Source organism: Eptatretus burgeri, chromosome 13 (assembly GCF_056783735.1).
Source record: "Eptatretus burgeri isolate ZD-2024b chromosome 13, Ebu_testis_v1, whole genome shotgun sequence".
Classification (NCBI taxonomy): Eukaryota; Metazoa; Chordata; class Myxini; order Myxiniformes; family Myxinidae; genus Eptatretus; species Eptatretus burgeri.
In genome coordinates this window covers 10,440,965-10,457,398 of record NC_140973.1, presented here as the reverse complement: position 1 = coordinate 10,457,398, position 16,434 = coordinate 10,440,965, and the positions used below count along the sequence as shown (strand labels likewise).

At 41.8% G+C, this 16,434-nt stretch overlaps 1 protein-coding gene across 1 annotated transcript in view; it reads left to right on the top strand.

The window, feature by feature from the left end:
* Positions 1-11,477, top strand: part of PTPDC1 (protein tyrosine phosphatase domain containing 1) — a 94,331-nt gene extending 82,854 nt beyond the window's left edge. Inside the window, exons 11-15 of the mRNA XM_085851098.1 lie at positions 128-393; positions 1,456-1,694; positions 3,071-3,259; positions 4,906-5,016; positions 9,478-11,477. Coding sequence (XP_085707224.1) covers positions 128-393; positions 1,456-1,694; positions 3,071-3,259; positions 4,906-5,016; positions 9,478-9,639 — 967 coding nt within the window. The 3' untranslated portion in view covers positions 9,640-11,477. The remainder of the gene's footprint in view (positions 1-127; positions 394-1,455; positions 1,695-3,070; positions 3,260-4,905; positions 5,017-9,477) is intronic.
* The last annotated feature ends 4,957 nt before the right edge of the window (positions 11,478-16,434 follow it).

The following is a 16,434-nucleotide window of genomic DNA, read 5'->3' as shown; positions in this document are numbered from 1 at the left end:
GTCACTGAAACCACACTCACAGTGAATGCTCGCAAGGCCTCGTTTAGCATTCATACATCATTTAGAAAGTCACGTATTGTTAATGACAATTAAATAATTCAAAACCACTTGAAATATTTGTTCGCAGGCTGGAGAGAAAGTCTTCTGATCCAGAGGACATGAAAAAGCCAATTTCCCAGCATGCGTTGTCATGCTTGCAAGGTTGCAGTGATTGCTCGCTCCACGATCTTCAATCGGAGAGTTGCACGGACTCGATGGGTGAATTGGAACGACTTTCATCTTTTCCAAAATGCTCACGTCATCTCTGCGCCAAGTTTCGCTGTCGTAGCTACAGTGACTCAGAACTGCTGGACCACGCACGGAATGAATTATTTTACAGAGATGACAAACCAGGTACAGTACTTTGATTTTTGTTTTTTTTCAACAATTGCAGTCTTTTTGCTTTCAGGCGCCAGTGCCAATGATCTGATCTGAAGCAAGAAAGGATTTTTCCATCAAGTGAATTTCTGGTCTTGCAGTATGTATATTGATACAGGATGCATCAAATCAGACACAGGAAAAAATCCGATAACATTTTTAAACGGAAAAGACGAACAATGATCACCAGACAATGGCGGACATAACAACGTTTTGGCTGAACAGAGGAATGAAGAAGAAAACGTAAAAATATATTTTCAATACAAAGGGTTAGGGTTAGGGTTAGGAAGCAGCAAAACAATGTCTGAGATATAATTGTTGAAGTAAAGACACCGGGTGAGTGATTGTAACGGTGAGAATGAGAGTAAAAAAAAAACAAGGTTTGGTAGTGAACAAGGACAAATGAGAAGATAAGATTGAGAAATGGTGGAAAGATATCAGTGTGAGGAGTTGCATGATCAGGGAGTTGCATGAGTAGTTAAACATAATACTCAGATGGGTGATTGTGTACGGAGTGCTGATGGTGGGGGTCTTGTTAAGGGGGGTTGTGTGGTTTTAACCAAGCCCATGCCCCCTCTCCGAGGGGAAGAAAAAAAAAATTACAACAATTTTTTTTTCCCCAACAATAAAAAAAAATACAAATTTTTTTTTCTTTCATTAATTAAAATGATCTTGGGTTGGTGTGGTGTTCGTGTAGGCATGATGGGCTGAATGGCCTCCACTTGTGTTGGATTTCCTTGTGAGGCATGTTTTTGAATTGGAGAATGGAAGCAAGTCAGGAAAAGAGCAAGTTGATGATGAGAGAATGAGCAAGAAGTGAGAAAAAAAACACGTCATTCATTGTTGTGTAAATATCAGGACGGATGTCAGGGGCTAGTAAATAAATGGAAATGAAAGAAAATGGTGATGAACACATTTAACCTGAACCTTTCCTCTACTTTCTAATCCCAATGCACCTGAAATCTCAGTATATGAATTCCTAAACACTACCTCGTTTAAACTTCCATTCCTCTTTGTCCAATATTCCCCCGATGGCAGATGCTGGTGCCTCTTGCATCTCTTCACCATCACATCTACCCTGTGTTCCTTTACACAAAGACTTTTCCTCATCTCTGGGGTCTCAGAGTGTATCTTCTTTCCTCCCTTGTTCGTCATCATCATTTCACTCTTCTCGTATTTCTTCTGAGACGGATCATCGGATGAAGGTGGCAGAGGCCTTGTCAGCTCCACCACCGGTGGAAGGCAGCATGATGTGGTGCCAGGTTGCAGAATGGCAGGTGTGAAAGGGTAACTTGTGAACCAGTGGATTTGAATTGGCATTCATAACATGATTATTGTGTACTTGACGACCTATGAACCCATTGGGTTCCCGTTGTGACAGCGGTTGATGAAAAAAATATCATTTCAAGAAGAAAAAAAAAAGATAGCTCCAGCGAACTATACCGCTGAGGTTGTTTGCATTGATCAAATTCTTCCGAAGAGTACTTGACTGAATCGAGAATTGATTTTTAAATAATTTTTTCGTTGCCCGATTTGAATGAAACTTGATACTGCACACCGCAGGAGAATGGTGAGTAAGGTGGGCTGAAAATTTATGCGCTATCGTGTACCGTTTTGGCTGTATTTGGGGAACATACATCTGAACATCTATAACAGTTTGCTTACAATATTTATATCGTATTGAAACTAGTTGTTTATGTCAGAATTGATGATGCTACGAAGACAAATTTGAATGTTCCCTTTGTAAATCTTATTAATCTGAGTCTCACGAAAGATATCTGTTCACATAAGATATAAGTGAGCACGCGTGACGCGCATGCATGTCCACTATTTCCCGCCATGATGTGAGCTGAATATACCTCAACAATTTTGTAGAACAAAGTGCAAACGGCTAAAGCCGGGTTAACCAAATGTAAGCTAAGTATTAAAAGTAACCTTAAAAATGCAAAGACCATAAATGTAACATGAAAAATTTGAGGATAATAACAGTAAAGAGACATGCAAAGTCCCATACTCCCATAGAAGTCAACTGACTTCTATATAAAATAGAGAATGAGATAACATGAATATGTTATATCTGTTCCACTAACTACCAACTACCATTCAGGCACTCACAAATACATTTTTCCTGACAATTTTTTTTTCACGAAATATGTGGAGGCCACTGGGCAACTGCCCAGTATGCCCATGCCTAAATCTGGCCCTGGGTGGAAAGCATTCCCTAATTTGAAATCCAATGGGATTGTTCAATAAGAAAAAGTTGCTGCAAGTACCTTACAAATTATAGTCAAAACAAGATTTCCAATTAGCATCTCTTCAGAACAACTGACTTTAATGAGCGCTTAAACAATTTCATGGACAGCGATTTACTTCCCAGTCATTAAATAAAAGATGTACTTGAAGAGTAACTTCATCATCACTTGGTGCTTCTGATGGAATGAATTACAGGCTTTTGAAATCTGTTGATTAATTATGTGCACTTTCCACTAAAACTTGTGTTTTCCAAGTCTTTGACATTTAAAGTCAATTATTTTATGTCAATTTTTTTATGCAAACAATAGGATTCGGGAAATAAATATTCCCTAGAGTACACAATTCTACAGCTAAGTTGAAGAAATGCATAATTTTCCTCTCCAACCTCCTTGGCTTTCAGGCAGCGTTGAACCAGCAAGATGAAGCCTGGGATCGTCTGCAGGAGGAGAGATGCCCCGTAGTGCTCTCATCCCTCATGTTTTCTTGGCTCGAGTGTCTTTGTGAACCAGCCCTGAGCTGGTGCAGTTTGCAGAAGGCCTGGTCACCAGACTATCCTCCGATAAACAAAGGCCTGTATCCCTTGGAAAAGGTCAGATGATAGTTGAGGTCGCAGTGATATGAAATGCTTGCATTCTCTCTCTCTCATGTCTACTTTAGGGACCTTTGTTTGCTCAAAGATCGTTCGAGTCCCAAATAATTATTGAAAAAAAGATTATGAAAGGCCAACAGTGAGTGCCAAGTTTGGGGGAGCTCAGTCTGGTGAAGTGATATTGCTGACATTTTCCAGTTACTGTTACGTAATCCCACTCGGCTGTTGAATTAATACCAGGTGGGGTTGACTCTGCCTGTCATCCTTCCGAGGTCGGCAAAATGAGTGCCAGCTTGCTGGTATCCTGTGTCGGAGTGGCGCCCCATCCAGGATTGTGTCCAATAGCCAAGGAGACTGCTTCGGCAGCACCAACGCTCTGCACAGAGTATGGTCCCATTGGATGGATGTTACGTAATGAATATACAACTTCAAAAAATCTATATATACATGACATACATACTTCTATGAGTAATTACCAGTGATTTAATTTAGCGTTGAGGAGTATCAGTAAAGCTTGCAGAGTGATATTATTTACCACACTTTTACACATGGTCAGTACATTTTTGTAAGCCAGACCTTACGTGTAATTCGATCAATTCTCCATGAAAAATGTATTTTCCAATAAGATGGTTTCTGAATTTTTTTTTTTACAAAACGGGAACAAATAGTATTGCAGTTCCCATTGTGTGCTGCCTTTTTGGCTGCTGGTTGCATCATTGGTTAGGGGCGCAGCTATTCCCCTGAAGTATTGCAGTGTTGATATGAAAAGCTCAGCAATAGAGCTCACTCACACCTTGCAAGTGACAATCCCTGGGTTCAAGTCGTGGTTGATCGCAAGTTTTTTACATTCGTCCTATGAACATTTTTTTCTTCATCTTTTGAAGGCGCCTTTATATACAAAAAAAGGTTAAAAAAACATCAAGACATTTAAACAGCTTGGGACGTGCACCTTGACCCCATGGCCAAAGTACACAGTCCAGCAAGATTGTCCTGTTGGCATACACATGCCCCTCAGCCCAAAGGGTGAAGCACATGGTCAAACAAACACACATCCTAACCCCAAAGGGCCAGAATGCATGGTCATACAATTGGACCACTCCATAGGAGTGAGTCCCCATGACTTTAAGGGCATACCGTCCTGAATTTGGGCTTATTTGCCCTCATCAGGATGGTATACCGAAAAAAAATCCAACCAATAATGACCACATTCGTCATTTAAACATCAGACGCAACTCCTCACTGTTATGGTGAGCATCGCCGTGGATTATGTCTCATATGGTAAAACCACATAATCCGCAAACAACAACCATCTGTCTGCCACCCAGCCTATTGTTCCTGCTAATGCAAGCCATTCAACTGACTCCACCACCCTCCACCTTCCTTGCTTGATGTTCAGTATTTGAAAAGGACAGAGCATGGACAAACAACCATAAGTTGGCAATCCTAGTGCAGACTAATGGCCTCCTCCTGTGTTGAAGTTCCTTGGAGAGAAACTCATATTATATTACTATTAGTATTATTGTGATTATTAAGTAGTAATTAATCTTGCAGGGAAAGGTTTTTAACCTCATTGTGCACTCGGATAAAATTTTAAATCAGTCATCAATGACATGTGTCTGAGATGCAACATTCATTGTTATCCGCAGGCTGTGCAACACACACTGGGCTGTATTGTCGATTGCATAGCCAAGCTGGGTACCCTTCCTGAAAGCTTGGAGCTGCCTCTTCTGGCTCGAATCATCTGCGCCTTCACCCAGGTACACATAATGAGCTTCACATTTTAGGTTCTTGAGTTTGAGCCCCTGGCGTTCTGTTACATAGCACCAGGTGGGTTGACTCAGCCTGTCATCCTTCTGAGGTCGGCAAAATGACTACCAGCTTACTGGAAACAGGGGGCACTGCATCAGTGGCACAGCCATGCTCCCAACAACGATGCAACCAGCAGCCGCAGGCTGCATACAATACAATAAAAACTGACTGATATGACAGGCCTGCTCATGGCCTTTTAATTGATGGCTTGAGTTGAATGAGTGGTGGATGACGGCATGAACCCGCTCACGTCACACCAACTACGAGGCAAGTTGAATTGAGAGAGGGTTTGCTGTTTGTTTTGCTGCCCACTCATGTTTCTTGTAAAATTGCTGCAAAAATATAATGTGGTTGTGGTTATGTAACAGCAGAAGGATGAGCTCTTGGACCTTGGTAAATGAAGAGGTAGGCCTATGCCTTTCTAGATTTTTCTTCTCACACAAGCAGTACCTGGCACTCCTGTTTGCATTTTTTTTAGCTCGCTTGTTCGAAGAACAGAGAGCTATAGCGATACCCCCGGCGTGAGCGTGAGCTTGAGCGTCAGCATGAAAATGTTAAAGTTTTTGGTGCAAGTTATTTCCTTTCTAATGTTTTTATCTACCATACTATTTTTTACTGATTACAATATACAAATACATATATTGCTTTAAAATTATTTGGATCAGACTTCACTGCAATGCTTTATAAAAAATATTATTAGACTAGTCTTTTAAAAACGATAAATGTATAAACAGGCGAGCATTGGGTGGCTTTGCACCACTCTGGTACCTTTACCACCCAAGGTGGACTGAGGTTATGTGTTCCACCCCTGTTTGTCCATCTGTGAACAGGATATGTCAAAAAGTTGTGGACGGATTCAGACAAAATTTGGTGGACAAGTTTGGTGTGTGACGAGGACAAATTGGTTCGATTTTGTTGAGGATCTGTATCTGGATACTAGGATTTTACGATTTATAAAGTGATTCTTCACCCTTGAAAGATGGGGCCAAAAACGATGTGCAGTACCACAGTGTAGCGTGATGTTTCAAAACGTGGACGAGTTATGACGAAACCAGGTGGATGAGTGCTAATATGTTTGGTTGTTATGCGTTTTATTATATTTGAATTGATGTGTTGGTGTGGAGAGTTTGAGTTGCCCCGAAGTGAGTGGGCGTGGGGGCTGGAAGGCCTTGAAGGCCTGGAGAGAGACGCCATGTTGGATAAGCATGTGCAAGCAACGGAATGAACGTCCTCTTGAGCTAACTTAACTGAAGTTGTTGGAGTCGATTTTTACATCTTATACAATGAATTTGTTATGTGACAAGAACAAGACTATTCGATTTTGGTTCAGGTCTTCATCCAGATCTGGGCTATCAGTGTGAGGATATAAAACGTAAGCTGTTTAATTTGACCGAGGTATACGCTCTGCTGATTGTTCTAGTTTCTGGGACTGCAACCACACCATTGATGGAGTCAGGGCCTCCGAGAGCCAGAATGGGCCCTGGAGCAATACTAAGTGTAGGGCCTCTTTAAATATATATATTTTTTTGAACAACCTACATGAGGGGTCCTTATTGCCATGTTTAAGGGAAAATGGGGTGTTATTCACTTATTCCTCCATGCAGATCCGTTTCTTAAACCATTTCATCTGGATGGGGTGTAGCTCAACAGGAGGGAAGAGGGAAGGACTCAACAGGTAGAGTTGGAGGAAGAATGGATGAGGGGAAGAATGAGCACAAGTTGAGTGGTAGAGAACACATAGGGGGGGGAAAGCTGGATATAAACTCAAAACAGCAAGAAGAGGACTGAAAGAACAGGAAGGGAAAATGGGAAGAAATGACAATGGAATAAAAAACATGTTGCAGGGAGTGGGGGGGAAAACCCCCACAATTTACCTGTAAAGGAAGTGGTGAGCCTGGGGAAGGTTTATCAGAGTGTAAAATATCATGAGTATTGAGGAAGAGATGAACACCATCTTGAAGCCCTGGCAGGGAAGGATGAGCTTGAACAGACTGAGTACGTTGGTTCCACAGGTTAGGCTAATGAGTGGAGGTATACAGTGAGTCTGGATCTTGGGAATAGTGTGAAAGGAAGGAGTTTAAAAACTCCCGGCAATTTTGCATATTTATTTGGTTTTTTTACATCCATCAAAAACTCATGGAAGAATGTGTACATAAATCAGTTGCTGGACAAGGACATTAGTGTACATTACTTTTATATGAATTACGTCGACATTGGTAGACAATGGAGAAATAAACGATGTTCTCGGACTGACACGATGGCTTAGATGTTAGCACACTCACCTATCAGTTGGCACACTCACCTGGAAGTTGTCTTGGCTGGGTTTGAATCCTGACTCAGCCACAAACTGTCATCCTAGTGTTTCCCAGTTCGGGTGATTCATCAACGCCTGTGTCGTCCCTCGGATGGACGTGAAACTGGGTGTCCTGTCTGCTGGCGTTAAGGCCCAGTCACACCTTGACGTTTTAGCCAGCTTATGCCGATTTTTGCAAAAATTTGTGTAAAACGCTGGTACACATCGAATACGTTATGGGTACGTTTTGTACATGTTAAGACCACGCTGAAAAACACTGCCATAAGTCGTAGTACGCTGGCTTTAAACGTTGAACTTTTGGGTTTTCCTCAAATTTTTTCATGCTTGAAATTTTACTACGTGTGCTGGCGTATGACTCACACGTTCAGCTATGCTGGCCATAAGTTGTAGGCACGTTATGCAATCGTTGAAACACGTTACTTGTAAGTTACTCATAAGTCGAAACACGTGGAGGTAATGTTTCGCGTACCCGAAACTTATTTCTAACCTAGGAGTAACGTTTTGTAAGCACGCTACACGAACGTTGTTCACACTTTGCAACACGTTACTTGAAAGTACTACTACTACTACTACCAACATCGACATCACTAAATTCTCTCGAACTACTACTACTGCTACTAGTACTACTACTACTACTAACATCGACATCACTAAAATCTCTCGAACTACTACTACTACTACTACTACTAATAACATCGACATCACTAAATTCTCTCGAACTACTCCTACTACTGCTACTGCTACTGCCAGTGACATTGACATCTACTCAACGTGGAGTCAGGAACACTGACGGGTTCCTCCTGTGAAGCCCATTTGTATATACCAATTCCCTTAAACGGTAGCTGTAAGTTAGAAACACGTTCAGTAAGTTCTGTGGTCGTCCGGAAGACGTCAATCAAATTCGTCTGCATACGCCAATGTGCGTTTGAGATACGTTACACATAGGTTCAAAGCACGCTACTCATAGGTTCAAAGCACGCTACTAATATGTTGAAAGCACGTTACTCGTAGGTTAAAAATTAAGTTTCGCGCATGCTAAACATTACCTCGACGTGTTTCGACTTGTGAGTAACTTACGAGTAACGTGTGGCCGACATGTGTAAACGATTGCAGAACGTGCCGAGAACTTACGCCAGCGTATGCGGAACTTGTGAGCCATACGTCGAGTACGTCGTAAAATTTTCAGCACGCTTGAAATTTCACGACGTACGAGACGCACCACGTAATATGCCAGCGTACTTAATTGTTTTTCTTCGTCCTGCTAACGTATCGGTATACACAACTTACCCATACCGTATTCGACGTGTCCCAGCATTTTAGACACATTTTTCGTAAGTCGGCATACGCTGGCTAAATCGTCAAGGTGTGACTGCGATGTTGACACTTCCAATTTTCAGGCGGTTATGATTTAAATCAGTGAGCGGCAGGTTTTTAACAGAGAACGTCACGACTTCGTCGGCGATACGTGCAGCACACTATGACTTAGTTAAACTATCGTTGGGCATAGTTTGTGAACACCGATAACAGGCTAAGCATTCGTTGGTATAAGTTATCTATAAGACAACGAAACGTTCTGTGCCCGTTACTAATATGTTATGCATACGACCAACACGTTATGAATACGACCAAAACTTAAAAAAAAACTCAAACTTCAGCGTACGCCAACGTTTTACGTGCGTTTTTATACGTTGCCATTCCTGGCTAAAACGTCAAGGTGTGACTGGGCCTTTAGTCGGTGAACTTAAAGATCCCACGGTGTCCTTCACTAAAAGTAGGTGAACTATCACTGGCACCCGGAACAATTTATAAATTCCTGCCCCAACCTACAGGGGGCACTGCATGAGCGGCACAGCCGCACCCTTCGCCAATGATGCCACCCTGCAGCCTTGTGCTGCATATGAAAGAAGAATAACTGGAGTATGCAACACTTGAGCCTTTTTCTCAGGCTGGTTGCATCATTGCCCTACACCTCTAAGCATCATGGGCCATGGTTTTGATGGGAATATGCTAAACAAGCTAAAGTTTGTTACAACACTTTGATGCCTCCTGTAATGTTTGGTATCATGTTGCCCTCTCTCTTGTTATCCTCCCAAAGGATTTTGAGGCCAATGGACATCAGGAACTAGCAAGGACCCTCCATCAAGTACTTCTTTCTGCCGTGGCCCAGCGTAGGGCTGAACTATCACAACCACCCTGGAGTACAATTAAGGCAAATTATGGTCTGTCTGGTCAATTACGTAGTAAGCCCAGAAAATAGCTTATTGGAGGAGATCCAGCCATGAGGCTATGGGGGTTTGTCGTGTGGGGTTCTCTGTCTTCTTCTTCCTCCTCACTTTATATCCGTTTCTGTGCAGTCAGTGCGGTTGAGCGACAGCCAGTTGGGCTGAAACCATTAGCTTTATGGCCATCGCTATAATGTGAAAACTACCCTTTAATTTATCTCTGTATTTCAGCAGTTTCAAACGTTTAACCTCTTTAAATATCACTAATTTCAGATAAAATACACTAAGCAAGGTTCTGTGGACAAGAGGATAGCCATATAGCTTGTATGCTTTCAAATGGTTGCCTGATTTTTAGAATGTCGTGAGACAGGTTCGTTTTTACCTTACTGATGCTTGTCGTCTTGTCTAACTCATAAAGGTCTGACAGTGAGGTATGAATCAAATAATTGGCAATTTGAGGATGGCTGACAAGATAGGGTGAAACGTTATACCTTCTGAAGAATTGCAGCTGACCTTCTCAAAGCCACAAATCCATCTGATAAAAGACGATTGATATGTAACGTGCACAGCATTGAATCACAATTTTGCCTTTTAAGTAAACGAGAGTAAATCATTTTGATGGCTGAACAGATCCTGAACAGATCCTCAAATCAACTTGATGACTGAACAGATCCTCAAATCAACTTGATGACTGAACAGAACCTCAAATTAATTTGATGGCTGAACAGATCCTGAAATCATCTTTATGGCTGAACAGATCCTCAAATCAACTTGATAGCTGAACAGATCCTGAAATCAACTTGACAGCTGAACAGATCCTGAAATCAACTTGATAGCTGAACTATCTGTAAATGATTACTCATTATAAGATCGAGGACAGGTGTTAAGGAAGAAATTCTCTTGATTAGCAAAGAAGAATAAAAAAAGAAACACAAAATCTTTGATCCTATTTCAGTGAAATTTGTCTGAAAAAGAAAATGCTGTTGACGAGACGACAATATTTTTTTTCACTTTCTAGGTTATGTGAAACTCCACTCTCCCTTTTCTCTCAATGCTGGGTCTGTTTTGGTGACTTTACCCAGAATGCAAACTGATGTCCCCATAGAGGAATGTGCAGTCCACCAATTATGAGAACTTTGTTTACAACTACAAAATTAAGGATGTTCCTTGTGAATGCACATTGGACAGGTATTCAATTACAAATCCTGCCCACGAGTTGCATCACATCTGATGTGCAGTTGTCCCTCTGATGCAGTGCCTCTGCATGTTACGATAGAAATTTGGGAATTGGCCAGGGTATCTGCGATAACTCGGATCTTTAACATCCAACAATGACTGGTGCTGGCAAATGGGTACGTGGCTTAAGGTCCATCCAATGGATGGCATATGAATTAATGCCTCAGCCTACATGCAAAACCAGGATGACAGTTTATAGCTGGGTCTGGATTCAAATTCAGGCTGGAAAGCTCAGACGAGGGTGCGCACCTGCAGAAGATCTTGCCAGTCCATGAAAATTAGTTACACATTAAAAGAAGACCAAAATTAAATTTCATGGTATTCTTCTGGATTCTTTATTGTCATAGTGCATTCAACACCCTTGAAGTCATTCCTCATTAATATAAACAAAACAGGTTTTAAATAAATTTCCAAAATCTCATGCCCAGATGGTTTGCAAGTCACTTAACAAAATCTACCTGCCAGAATAGGTGTTAGATATTCCTACAATACAAGAGGGCCTTGCCATTGGTGGGGGTCACGTTCTTGAAAATTCCCATAAAAATCGGGTTCAGGACTTCAGCTTTTAAATTTGTCCAACTGTACCCTTATTCAATATGTTTGTGCATTGTTTTTGTGCTATTTATTTTCATGAATAAAAGTGATTTAGAAAATAAATGAAGTTTATTTTCTTGAGTTATTAATATCATGAAACTTACATTTAATAATAACTAGTGCATGCCCAGAGGTGCGTAATCCCATACACCCATCACAGATTTTGTAGTTTGCTTTTGTACACCCATCACAGATTTTGCAACCAACAGATTTTGAAGGATCTGACGGATGACGTACCTTCGGGCATGCCCGTACGTGCGGGCCCGTACGTGCAAAAATAAAAAGAAGTGTGACGTCAATCGTGACGTCATAGCACCGTGTCCTGTCATTAGTTGGCAAATAAATGCCGTACCTTGGGAACCGCTTGTCCGATTAATATCAAACCTTGAAAAGGCAGATCCACAGGTCCCCCAGCAATATTCCTGGCAAGTTTCAATTAGATCGGACCAGGGGTTGTTGAGAAACAGCGGTCGCAGACACACATATACAGATTGCTGGAATTATAGATAGACTAGTGCATGCACATAGGTGTGTGCCCGTACGTGCGTGGCCATACGTGCAAAAAAAATAAAAAAATAAAAAAAAAAAAAAAAAAAAAAACGTTCATACCGCGAGCCAGAAACGACAACCACACAAGCCGTTTCTTCGCTCTCGCGTTCTCGCGACAACCACACTTCCACACACACAGAGTTAATTAAAATCCGAATTAAAATCAAGTTTACCTCCCTGTCTTTGCTTGCCATGACATTCGCTGCCATGTAACCGGCATGGCCCGTAACGTCATCGTCGGCCAGCCGCGCACCGACCTACGCAGCCACGCCTACGCAGCAACGTGTCATGTCATTGGTTGGTAAATAAATGGCCATAACTTGGGAAGTACTTGTCCGACAAATATCAAACCTTAAAAATGCACATCCTCAGGCCCCCAGCAATATAGCTGGCAAGTTTCAATGAGATCGGACCAGTGGTTGTCGAGAAACAGCGGACACACACACACACACACACACACACACACACACACACACACACACACACACACACACACACACACACACACACACACACCTGGAATTATAGATAGATACAAGTCTGGAGACGGCGATGGTTCGCGAGCGGTATTTGAAGATGTAGATCGTTTCAGAGGTCAAGGATGAGACAATGTGATCATTTTTGACCAAATTATAAAAATGATCAACATGATGTGGTACGGGTTATTAAGTTAAGGATTATGACCTTTGGTGCAAAACTTCCTCTGGAACATTCCAAGAACAATATAACGTCATATACGTTATATGGCATTTCACACTCCTCGGATTATCCATACTTTGATGAAATCAGTGTAAAAACAAACTTGAAGGGGGCGCCCCGGGAAAGGTGTTCGAGATAGAGCAAAATGGTTTCAAGACCTTAGGTGGGGAATGACCTCAAGATTATGCATAAAAAACAGTCATCCTAGCTCTCAAAGTTTAGGCGGTCGTATGAGTTTTATGTCAAAATTCGCAATTTTCTAAGTTCGTGACCTTGTGACCTTGACCTTGGGATGAAAATGAAAAATCAAGCTCCGTGGGGCTATGCAGGTGCCATTGGGCTAACCAAATACCGAAACCCCTGTCAGATTCGACAAACCCCCGAGGAGAAGATGCAAATTGAAATCGGCTACCCCCTAAAACCACGTTTTTTGGGCGTGGCTCCGCCCATAATGGGCGCACCACGCCCATTCTCAGGAAAACAACTAAATCATGATATAAACCTCCCACCAAAATTTTATCAGGATCGGATCAAAACCCACGGAGCTATGCTCGGGACAGACAGACAAGCTGGTAGGCAGACATGGGTAGTCGACTACCCAATAGAACCTAACGCGATGGGCCCGTTTGATGGGGAATGACTTGAGGATTAAGCACAAGAAAATTCATGATTCTAGCTTCAAGGGTTAAAGCTGCAGATTGTTTTTTCGTTAAAATACCCCACATTTAGAGGTTTTTCGGAGGGATTTTCGCAACGGAGGGATTCATAGCACCGGTTCTCTCTCATACATAACTAGGACATACCATGAACCTACCATACCAGTTTCATGTATATCTGACTCATAGTCTCTGAGATATAATGAACTTCGTTTTTTTATTGTTTTCGACCAGGGTTCATTCAAAGTCTATCTTCTCTGACAGTTTTCATAGGATCTGGCTGGAAATTTTTGACAATATGGCTGAATGTACTGTCCACAGTTGCTCGTGGCCCGATTTTTGATTTTCGAAAAGATAAATTTTTTATGATTTTTCAAAAATTTCAAACTCCCGTTGCTAGGCAACGGTGGTGTCCATAGCAACGGTTCTCATTTGCACACAACTCTGTCATGGTATGAACCTACCAACCAAGTTTCATCGAAATAGCCATTGCATTAACGGAGCACTGGATCGAACAGAGGGACAGACAAACATAGACGGAAAAAGTGAAAATAAGGGTAGAGCAAATTTCAAAAAAAAAATTTTTGAAAAAAATTTTTTTTTTTCGACTCGATCGACTACCCAAGACAGACAGACAAACAGACGGAAATACTGATAATAAGGGTAGATCAAATTTCAAAGATTTTTTTTTTCGACTGGATCGACTACCCAAAAATTGATAATAAGGGTAGTACAAATTTCAAAATTTAAAAAAATATATATTTTTCGACTGGATCGACGACCGAATAGACAAGCCGGTAGGCGGCGAGGGATCCGCGAGGATCAAAGCGCTGGATACGATGCTTTTCATTCTGACCGATCCACTGACGGAGATTCATTGCCAAGACGTATTGGCTCACATACAATTGTTCCTCTGCCTGGCAAGATTTTTCCTACTGCGTATTTGCCAACTGGCACTCCTCATAAAAAATGACTGTAAATAGACACTCCATTTTTGAACGACGACCATTTGAAAAATAAAACCTAAATAAAAAATCGGCTCGAGTAAATTAGGGACGAATTAAGTAAAAAATAAAATGTCATTATTTTTGTTGACATTACCTCAGATGACGGCAAACAGAGTGGACGTCAGAAGAACACGAAACAAAACGTAACGTGAAGATAGAGAGAGAGAAAGAAAAAAAATAACCATAAACAGAACAGATGTTCAGGGAAATACGAACCAGACCGTGGGAAGCACGAGAAGACTTCCTGGTCGGTTGTTTTTTTATGAACCTGGCGGTGTAGCGGACGATAACATAACGGGGGGGGGGGGGGGGGTGTAGAATTATTTTTTTTTTAAAGACGTTTTTCAAATTCCACGTAACTTGATTTATACCATATTATTAGAAATCCACAAAGACAGAAATGCTGGTGATTCCATTTATTTTTGGATCCTTTTCACTTTGGTCAATAACGTTTGGATCGAGGAGAGATCGAAGGTGGAACGACAGTGTAGTTACTTACAAACACTGTATACACACATTAAATAACAGTCAATAGACACCCGATTTTTGAAGGACTACCATTTGAAAAATAAAACCTAAATCAAAAATTGGCTCGAGTAAAATTTTCTAAATATCTCGAAGTGTTTAATTCCGAAGTCTCGTTTCTCCACATTCAAAACTGTAGGACAAGTATTGAAAATAGTGAACGTGCGGTTTTTCGGCCGCTGCATAGCAACGAAACTCAAACGCGCACTTTCCCAGCTCATATGGCACCTGTTCGCCAAGTTTCATCGAAATCGGTTTGCTGGTTTGTGCTGTGGAGCCTCGCGTTGCAGACACGCACGCACGCACGCACGCACGCACGCACGCACACACACACACACACACACACACACACACACACACACACACACACACACACACACACACACACACACACACACACACACACACACACCCCGACAATAAGGGATATCTAGTGAATCCAACAGACAGACAGACACACACCAATAACGAATATAGTGGTCACTTATTTTTTTCGTGAACCAAAAGATAAACTTGATCCAATAGTGCGATGGCGATGTTGATGATGGTGACGATAAAGACGAGTTGTTTGAGATGATGGTGATGATGTTATGGGGTTTGAGGGGGTTATTGTGTTGACGGTTCATGTTAATCAGGTAAATAAATGTGGAAAATAGTTCACCAACCCACGATTATTCGAGCGCAATTTTTTGTGTATGTCGTCGAGGCTCATGGAAGAGATAGTACCCATACACTGAACAGATCAGGATGCAACAGGACAAAAGGAACAGTAGAGAGAGGTGAGCAGTGAGAAAAAGGAACAAATGAGTGGAAGTGAGTGAGCAGTGAAAAAAATCGGGACAAATGAGTGGAGGTGAACATTGACCGCAATCCACAAACCTTGCCTCAACAATTCATTGCGATGGAGTGAATGCACGAAGCAAAGATGACATCCATCCATGGATGACAAGGCCCCCCTGTACATCATTTTAAAGATAATACTTTGCAAAATATGTTGTTAAACATTAAAAGAAAACTTTCTGAAGATCTTGACACAAGTAAGACCCACCTTGGAGGCCTCTGAACAGACAGGACCCAACAGCATGGCAATGTCCATTTCCTGAACTTGACTGATGAAGGTGGCTAGAGACCGGACTTCATTGCAGGCACTGTCTGTGTAGTTTAGTTCGACCGAGATGAGTGGATGGGAGTTGTTCCATGACCAGGATCCATGCATTTGATGAGTGCCCTTGTTAATGTTTTGCACGGCTAGCAGCGCAGCACCACCAAGGCGCCGAGCGCTCAGAGGGTGCGACAGGTTGAAGGGAGCTTGGAGGCCCAAGACCAGGTGTGTTGTGGTTGGAGAAGTGGACTGTGCGGCAGGTATTGACACGTGTTGTGGAGACGTTGGGAAGAGGGTTTTGGCGATGGTGGGAATGGTAATCAAGCAGTGCATCACAATAGTACAGCAGCCTGGGATTGCAGAATAGCATAAATATGTCTAACTTCAAAAGTTAAAACTTGAAATGCAATCATCCTTTCTACCAAGAAAAGGTAGCCACATAATTACGGTTAACCTGAATTA